The sequence below is a fragment of the Panicum virgatum genome, chromosome 1N (genome assembly GCF_016808335.1).
Source record: "Panicum virgatum strain AP13 chromosome 1N, P.virgatum_v5, whole genome shotgun sequence".
NCBI classification, from domain to species: Eukaryota; Viridiplantae; Streptophyta; class Magnoliopsida; order Poales; family Poaceae; genus Panicum; species Panicum virgatum.
Window position 1 is genome coordinate 64,366,513 of NC_053145.1, and position 8,659 is coordinate 64,375,171.

At 47.2% G+C, this 8,659-nt stretch overlaps 1 protein-coding gene across 2 annotated transcripts; it reads left to right on the top strand.

Moving 5' to 3' along the window:
- The first annotated feature begins 3,963 nt into the window (after positions 1-3,963).
- Positions 3,964-8,032, top strand: LOC120657442 (probable E3 ubiquitin-protein ligase XBOS32). Of its 2 annotated transcripts, none has more exons than XM_039935746.1 (11): positions 3,964-4,417; positions 4,766-4,999; positions 5,092-5,151; positions 5,258-5,329; positions 5,415-5,590; positions 5,669-5,829; positions 6,290-6,348; positions 6,432-6,478; positions 6,577-6,717; positions 6,984-7,075; positions 7,291-7,775. In XM_039935746.1, the coding sequence occupies exons 2-11, from the start codon at positions 4,805-4,807 to the stop codon at positions 7,773-7,775; spliced, it is 1,488 nt and encodes a 495-aa protein (XP_039791680.1). In that variant the 5' UTR covers positions 3,964-4,417; positions 4,766-4,804. The 2 variants fall into 2 exon arrangements, with proteins under 2 accessions (XP_039791680.1, XP_039791679.1); XM_039935745.1 differs by having other exon boundaries at positions 3,977-4,417; positions 4,595-4,999; positions 7,291-8,032.
- The last annotated feature ends 627 nt before the right edge of the window (positions 8,033-8,659 follow it).

The following is an 8,659-nucleotide window of genomic DNA, read 5'->3' on the forward strand; positions in this document are numbered from 1 at the left end:
TGGTCTCTCTCTCTCTCTCTCTTTCTCGATCGCCTCTCCCTTTCTTGCTGGTTTTGTCGGTTGTTTTTCTTGATGGATCGAGTCCCCTTGAGCTGGAGTAGTATTGTAATCGCATTGACTTTTGCAGGGATTAACAATGACGTGAGCGGTTCCCGTTCTGCCCCGTCGCGTGCCCGCTTCTCGTGTACTACTACATGTCCCGCACTGCGTTTCTGGCTTCTGGAGGAGAGAACGGCGCCGGCGGCGATTGCTATTGGCTACTAGCACCGTGGCGTCCTTCTCTTGCACCTGGGTTGCATTGACCTGGCTCAATGACCTGCAGCGGCTGCTCTACCGGTACATCAACATCAGATTCATTTCGAATGATGTATTGATGTCGAGTCACGAGACGGGCGGCCGGAGGAGCAGAGCAGTGGGATTCTGCCGCCGCCACAGGCCAGGTGCATGCGATCCCCATGCCAAACAAAACACTGCAAGAACGGTGGTGGTCTCGCTTCTCATGGTCGTCCTTCAGTAGCATGCCAGTGTTGGGAGATCAGATGGTTGCGCGTAAATGAGAGACGCAAACTGCCGGATCTGATCGGTGTGCCGACAGATGGGGCATGCCGAATTGATGGCATAATTTGGGAAGCGATGGCGTGAAATTTCCATGGCAGTTTCCTAGGGCGAGCAGCAAGCAGATCGGAGATCAGAGACAGCGAGCGAGAGGGACGGTGACAAGGGAGTGAGGGAAAGCTAGCGGGGCGCGAATCCCGACGCGGCTTTCAAATCCAGATGCCGATGGCTTGTGATTTGACCTCGCCAGATTCCAGAAGCCTTTTGCCGCGGCAGGCCCCAGACGCAAACCCCGTGCTGCTGCTGCGTGGCCAGCCCCAGCTGCTGGCTGCTGCTCTGCTGAGCGAGTCTCGTGATGCGGTGATCCTCTGCTGGCCACTAGCTAGTACCACCTTGCAACAAGTCAAGCCAGCCAGCTACTGTGCTGATGGTCAAAACTTGCTCAAGTTCGAAAATTTTACAGTGTTTGGACGATAATGAAGACGAAATCTTCTTTGTAGGCTAGTCATAGCAGTAGTTTATACTACTTTTATAGTGGCGCAGTAAAACAGAACCACGAGGCACAGTAACCGGTCACATTTTCCGTCCTTCCAGCTGAGCTGACGCACGGTCAAAGTGTACGTGCTCAGGCAAGCTCAGCTCCAAACGTGCAGCCAGTGCCAACTGGATGCACGTATGGAGTAGACTGGCAGTGCCATCAGCCATGGCCAAGAAGCGTCAATGGCATGGAGGTGAGCGGTGGCCGGCAGGTCATGGTCATGGGTGGTGTTATGCTAGTGCTGAGTAGCTCGCTCTATCTCCTAAACAATCAAGGGAAGGGAGCGTCTCTATGCACGGATTATGGGGGGTTTGACGTCGGAAAAGTCCAAGGCGTAGCACACTGTTGAGCCAGCCAGCGCGAAGCATCATCATCAGAGGCCGTGCGTGTGCGGCCGGCAAAAATGGGGTCGACCGCCCGGAACCGAGGCGAGCGATCGATTTCCACCCTACTACTCCTTCCAAAGTCTTCTGTTCTCGCCTCGGGTTCATGCTCATGCACGGCCACACCCCCATGCCCATGGGGTCTCGGGCAGCGTGGTCAGCGCGCGCATCCACCTTAATTGTCCCCGCTGATGACGACGCGCAGTAATTCGGGGGTTTATTAGCCGCCTTGGGATTCTCTACTTCCGCCTCCGAACTTTCTAGGAGGAGCACTGCTGCATCAATACTCTCTCTCTCTCCCTCTCCTGGTATTCTCGCAGGGCAAAATTTGCCATTGTTTTCCTCACTTTTTTTTGGAAGAAAACACTGTTTTTCCTCTGCAAGTTTATGTCAAATTCATGCTGCTCTGCTGCCTGCACTGGTACTTTACGCAGAGCCCCGGCGCAGATTGGATGCGTCGTTTAGCAAGCAGCCCGTACGCCGCACCAAAAGGAGTGGTTAGCCGCGGAGGCCCTTTTGCTTGGCACCCGTACAAATCACACCATATCATATCACATCGCTGGAATTTAACTCGATTCGGTGGCCTAATGCACGACATGATTGCCCCCGCGAGCTGCTAATCTTGTTCTCATCTGCACCGCAGCAGGGGCTCCAAACGAGCGGTGGTGGTTTGGATTGCCGTCTGGTCTCACGAGCACCGCCGACGCCGGCCCGCAGCCAAACCACGCGAGGCCAAAGGAACAGTATAAAAGGGTGGTACTTACTAGTATAAACAGGATCATTCTTTGCGTCAGGATGCGTGCGTGCTCTTCGGACAAGGACATGAGACAACGGGGCCTTTGCGTGGAGATGCGTGCTTCACCTTGTGTTTTCTTTTTTCTTTTTGTGACAAAGGAGCTTTAGTTTGTTTATTATTGCTGGAGCTGTTGGGCTAAGTGGGTGGGGTTGTGGTCCACGGAAACGATGCTGCCATCAGGCTAGGCTCGGCTCACTAAGACCGGGAACAAAAAGCCCATAGCCGCAAACGCTTTTCAACGGCCCGGCCCATGTTCTGCGCTAGCTATATGCCTATATCTTGTGTTCTTCTAACTGGGTTAAGGCAGGTTACGTAGGTATCCCTCCTCGGACCAACTTTTTTTTTTTTGCGAGGGCACCTCGATCTGAAAGTGATCTCCCGTTTTAAAAATGTCAAATTGCCATCTGACGATGACTTCAAGTCTTCAACCAAAACAAAAATGGCATGTTGCTATTTCGGTAAGTTGTTCTGTTAAACGTTGAGTTGAAGACATAATCCAACCTGCAGACTGTAAATTGACAGGGTTGCAACTGAATGCATCTTTTTATAATTAAGGGGCCGATGCCCCAGCTCCATTGCATAGCAAAGGAACTGCATTTTTTTTCTTTATATTCGTAAAGAACGTCTCGTGCAAAAATTCACGAATTCGGAATGGTTTAGTAAATTTGATGTCTCCATTGTTGATCCGCTGAATGAAATCTATAGAAGGTTGGCCTCAATACATGAGCCGTCGTATCATGTAACACGTTGTTAAAATTAACTCGGTGGAGTACAAGCGCATTGTACCCCCACTAAAACTGCCCTATGCAATTACTGATTTCATAGGTGAATGTCTTTGCCTCCAAATCGCGGCAATATAAGTACATATTTTGACTTTTTTTTACACCTTTCATTTTTATTCTTCCATCCAATTGTCTACTAGGTCACTGTTGCACCAACGTTAACACTCCCCCACTTTACTGCTAGAGTCTTTTGAGGTCCTAAACTGAACTACCGTCGAAACGGTCAAACAGAAACACCCACCCACACACATCGTTGGCCGGGGCACAAACCTTGAAGAATATCAAAGGCCGAGAAAATATATTCTTTTTGCCCCAATTGTAGTTCGATGCAACATTTTTCTACGAAAGAAAAACATAGGCTGTGTTTAGTTCACGAAAAAGTTTAAGTTCTGGGTACTATAGCACTTTCGTTGTTATTTAATAATTAATGTCCAATCATAGACTAATTAGGCTTAAAAGATTCGTCTCGTGCCAATCAGTTGAATTGTGTAATTAGTTATTTTTTCCAACTGTATTTAATACTTTATGCATGTGTTCGAAGATTCGATGTGATGAATACTGTAAAAAAAATTTGAAAACTAAACAGGGCCTTAATCGCATGTTATAAAAAGTTTCTCAGATATGCACAAGTGTCCCACAAAGGTCACAGATGATATAACATGATGAAAGCGGACCGCTGCACGCTGAATGCTTAAATCCATCTGGAAAAAAGAGAAAACAAGTGCTAAACACGAATAATCAGCTAAACCGAACACTAGAGAGGGAACAACTGGAAAGTAATTTTCACGTTGAAAAATCTAAAGCAAAACAGCAAAAACCTCGTGTCGCGTCCTTGCTTTTCCTTTCCAATCCAAGCACACCAGCACCACTTCGTCCTAGTGATAATCATCGCCTTCGCCGCCTCCTGTTATTTCCAACAGCTACTAGTCGTGCTCTGAAAATCAATAGTGGGGCGAGCAACAAGGAACGACGGACCTGTAGCGGCGCACCAGTAATACGGACCGGGCGGTGTGACCTGGAGCGTGGAGATTTTCGGCCGCTACCTGCATCTCCACGTCGCCGTCCCAATCAAGATCATTATTTCTTTCTCCTCCCTTGTCCCGGCTCAAATCGCAGGGCTGCGTTCTTGCAAATCGCCTTTGGCTTTGCCCCAAGATTCGCCGCCCGGCGCCCTCGCTGGAATCGTGGGCGCTGAGGTGAGGGGAGGACTCGAGGCGGCCGTCGCTTGCCGCTTGTCTTGTGAATCCCCCGCCCGCCGGCCTCTTGTTTTCTTGCGGCGATTCAGCCTGATTTAGAGGAGGGAATTGTTCGTATCGGCCCCGTTCTGCTCGGTCCGGACCGACGATTCGGGGCAGTTCTGAAGGTGCGTTCTTGTGATCTCCCGGCAACAATACCGCATCATTCAACTCCGATTTCTTGGTTTATGTGAAAAGTCTACGTTTCGTTTCAATTACTTGGAAGAGTCATTGCTTTTTGGCAGCATTATGCCGGACTTCGAGTCAATTTGTTGAGTTCTTCGTAAAATTTTGTGTTTTCGCAGGAAATGCTAGGTCTTTCTTGCCGTTAGCTTGAGATCATCCAGTTCCACTTGCCACGATTGAGCTTCTCAACCTGTCTCCTAATCATCCTGGAATGCGGTTCGCCGCAGCCCCGTAGAAGATTGATAAATTTAAGAGGCATCTGATACGAGTTCTTCTCGTGCGCTCTGAAGGAAGGGAGCTGTGCCGTGAAGGCCTCATCTTGGGCATCCATGGGATTCCTCAGTCTTGTGGGCAACTCCTTTGGGTGCTCTGCTTCCGGTGAGCGGCTTGTCTCAGCTGCCCGCGACGGCGACCTGCAGGAGGCGCGTGCGCTCCTCGAGTACAACCCTCGCCTTGCCCGGTACTCCACATTTGGCGGCCGCAACTCACCGCTGCACTATGCCGCTGCGCAAGGCCACCATGAGGTAATGCTGTTTTATCTTCTGAAGAAGCATCAGAGTTTGAGTTGATGTATAAACCATTTCCATTCAAATTTGTTTGCTCTTTGGATGTTCAGATTGTGTCTCTATTGCTTGAATCCGGCGTTGAGATCAACCTTAGGAATTACAGGGGCCAGGTATGCTCAATTTCTAGACTTGCCTGTATTGAGTTTGTTTGAGATGAGGTGACATAGATGGGTCGATATGGTATATCTAAGCATATGTTCTGCTAATTGTATATAGACTGCTTTGATGCAAGCCGGTCAATATGGCCACTGGGAGGTTGTTCAAACACTGATTCTCTTCAATGCAAATGTGAGTTCTTTGACTCGTCACTCAACGACAGCATTCCCTACAATTTTTCAGATATACAGTTGTGACATGGCAAAATGCCTTACAGGTTCACAGGACAGATTATCTCAATGGTGGAACTGCTGTCCATTTCGCTGCACTGCACGGTCATGCCCGATGCCTTCGTCTTGTTCTTGCAGATTACGTGCCAAGCATACCAAATTTCTTCACCCAGACAAATCATAGATCATCTGAAGAAGATTCAACTACTGATTTTGATCATGAGTATGTTAGATAACTTGCATGTTTTCTCTTTAGTTTATTTTTGTGCACAAATGATGCAATAGTTGTCTTTGCTATCAGTGCTTTGGTCAAGATGGTAAATCAGAAGGCAGATGGAGGCTTAACCCCACTTCATATGGCAGCGTTAAATGGGCATGTAGAGTGCGTGCAACTTTTACTGGACTTAGGAGCATCTGTTTTTGAGGTTACTATTGAGGATGGAACGACTATAGATTTAATAGGTATTTTGCTACTGTTCCTTTATAACTGCTTTTTCGAACTGTTAGTCCATTGGCATTACTATATACTTGGCTATTTAATAATTTTGCCTTTTTGGATGATACTCTTGTTGTAAGTGCTTAACCTATTGGGGAACATTGCAAGCAGTCAGTAAATTAACAACATATGTGATTCATCGTCTTAGAAATGGTTTCAATCATTGTCTTGTATATGTAATTTGTACATATGCTTATGGCGTGGCTTGGCATGGCTTGAGAGGATGTGTCCTTTAGTGACTTGAAAAATCTTACCAATTTGCTCCTGTCCTTATCTGCAAATCGATGTCATTCAGCTTTGTATTTTATTGTTCGCTTGTTCTCACTTATTAAGATACATTAATTTATTAAAGTGAACTGTTTGTCTGTTATGTTGTTATTTAGTTGATAATGCTGTTTAAAATGTACTTTGGCTTCAATGTGGCAGGAGCTGGTAGCACCCCACTTCACTATGCTGCTTGTGGTGGAAATGCTGTCTGTTGTCAAGTATGTCCTGCTGGTCAAAATTTTGTTAAAATGTTTGGCTGAATTCCTTTAATTATGTACTGATAGGGCTTTGTTCGATGCAGCTCCTTATGGCTCGAGGAGCTTCCATTACTGCACAAAATGCTAGCGGGTATGATTCCAAGGTTCTGCTGCATGGAAGAAATAGCTTTCAGTATTCCTGTTAGCACTGTGAATTGTCTAAAGTCCACGTTCATTTCTATTATGCAGATGGACCCCATTGATGGTGGCTCGTTCCTGGCAACGGAATTCAATTGAAGAAATTTTAAGTAAAGAACCAGAGGGCCAGATACGCACTCTTCCATCTCCATATCTTTGTCTTCCACTCATGAGTATCATGAACATTGCAAGGTGATCATTATGGTTCTGTTAGTTCCCTGGTCATGTGGTCCTGATGTGTTAAATACTGAATAACTGTATATCGCCTCTTATTGGTTGCCATGTGGTGCTATTCATTAGTATACTTTAATGTTCCTTAATTATAATGTTTCCTGTTTATAGTTTTCAAAACCATGTGTTACAAATTCTAACACTTAGCAGACTATCATATTGGTCTCTTTTCATTGTTTGTATCGGAAATATCTGATGGCTTTATGTCAATTCAATTCATTTTGTAGGGAGTGTGGATGGAGATACCTGAACCAGTCACCTGTTTGTATTGACCCCTGCGCTGTCTGCTTAGAAGGGAGCTGTTCTGTTGCTGCAGAAGGTATGCTGCCAAATGTACATATGGTTTATTGGTCATTTTAGTTGATGCTTACTGAATTTATACGTAAATGTTCTCCGAAATCCTAGCAATACTGTTACTAGTCTGAGCTTTATATCAAGTGCTTATATTAGCTTATAACTTTATGCTCTGGTTCACAAGCACTTAGTAACTCAGATTTTCATGATTGCAAACATTATATGGGTTCCGTTTTGTAGGTTGCAAACATGAATTCTGCACAAGGTGTGCTCTATACCTTTGTTCAACTAGCTACACATCAGTGAGCCCAGCGGGCGCAATACCATGTCCTCTCTGTAGACATCCAATCATATCTTTCATCACTCTTCCTGGCACGAGCCCTATAAGAGAGCTGCCGAGAAACAGCCTTTCATTGTCATTTTGCACAACATGCCCAGCAGTTAACTCCGATTCTTCTGCTTCGATTGCTGCCCATCTGTATCGGTCTGAATTCCAGTGTGGGCGCATGCCACCGATGGGCTCGTCCTCCTTCCGCTCGCTGAGCTGCCAGAGGATACCAGCGATGAAACTGAACCCAGCATTTTGTATGGGCATGGACACAAATCCCTGCCTTTTAAGATGCTCGAGGTTCGGATCTAGCTTGCGGCGCTCGGCTTCCCAAGGAGAGACTACCAGAAGAGCCTGGCCGGTAACCTTTAACCCAATTGTTGCTACTGGCAACTGATAGAGCGAATAGGCATTTGCATCTCCCCAGTTTTGTGCGCTTTTTGAGTTGAGGTCTGTTTTTTGTGTATTCTTTGGTCGGTTTGGTTGGTCTGATGTTCGCGTCCAGTTGTGGTATGAATTCGCCGGTCCCAACTCCTAGTTGATATATCAGGAGCAACATGTAACTACTACCTTTTTGGTTTGTAAATAACCTTGTGGTGTTATATATTTTCCGGAAGCAATGAAATGCAGAGGCATCATCGATTTTTCAGTGCATGACTCCTGCCTACCCTTGTGTCTGGACCAACACTTGTTGTGTCACTGGTGTTCTTCTCAAAAGGGGCAAAAAGGGCAGCCAATATAGTACATCACTGGTGTTTTAGTGGCAGGCACGAAAGAGCCATGTGTTGTGGTTGTTGGTTGCTACAGCTTAGTACAAACATGCATGTCCTCCCCTCTGCGTGTGCTTTTGGTGGTTCGTTCCGATAACCGTCCATGTGCTGCGCTCCACGTCGTACCGTTTGTTTATTGCCGGTCTGCTACGCTTGCTGAGTTGCTGTCACCAAGATGCATTCACGGATCTGCTGCTTGTCGCACAAAGTCACAAACCATCCATGATGATCCCTTCCTGAAATGGCCAAGTACATTGCATCACGAAGAAGTGGCCAATTGCGGCGGCAACTTTTGCCTTTGGAGAGGCTTTTGAACCTAGTTTCGGTTGTGATTTACCCATGACTGATCAATTGCCAGGTGCCCTCGCGGCAGCCCGGCCGGCGGCGTGCTCAGCCGCGGGTGGGCGGCGCGGCCCCCCGGCAGCGGCGGCGCCGGCGTTTCAAGCGCTTACTTGTCATCTACGAAGCGAAGCCCATATCGCCGGCTCCGCGCCCCTGGTCAGCGGATGCA

Excerpts from the sequence above, each read along its gene's own strand:
- LOC120657442 (XM_039935746.1), top strand. The coding sequence starts at position 4,805 with ATGGGATTCCTCAGTCTTGTGGGCAACTCCTTTGGGTGCTCTGCTTCC. Across the intron at positions 6,479-6,576 it reads ACTGCACAAAATGCTAGCGG|ATGGACCCCATTGATGGTGG; the intron begins GTATGATTCCAA and ends TCTATTATGCAG. Across the intron at positions 7,076-7,290 it reads CTGTTCTGTTGCTGCAGAAG|GTTGCAAACATGAATTCTGC; the intron begins GTATGCTGCCAA and ends TCCGTTTTGTAG.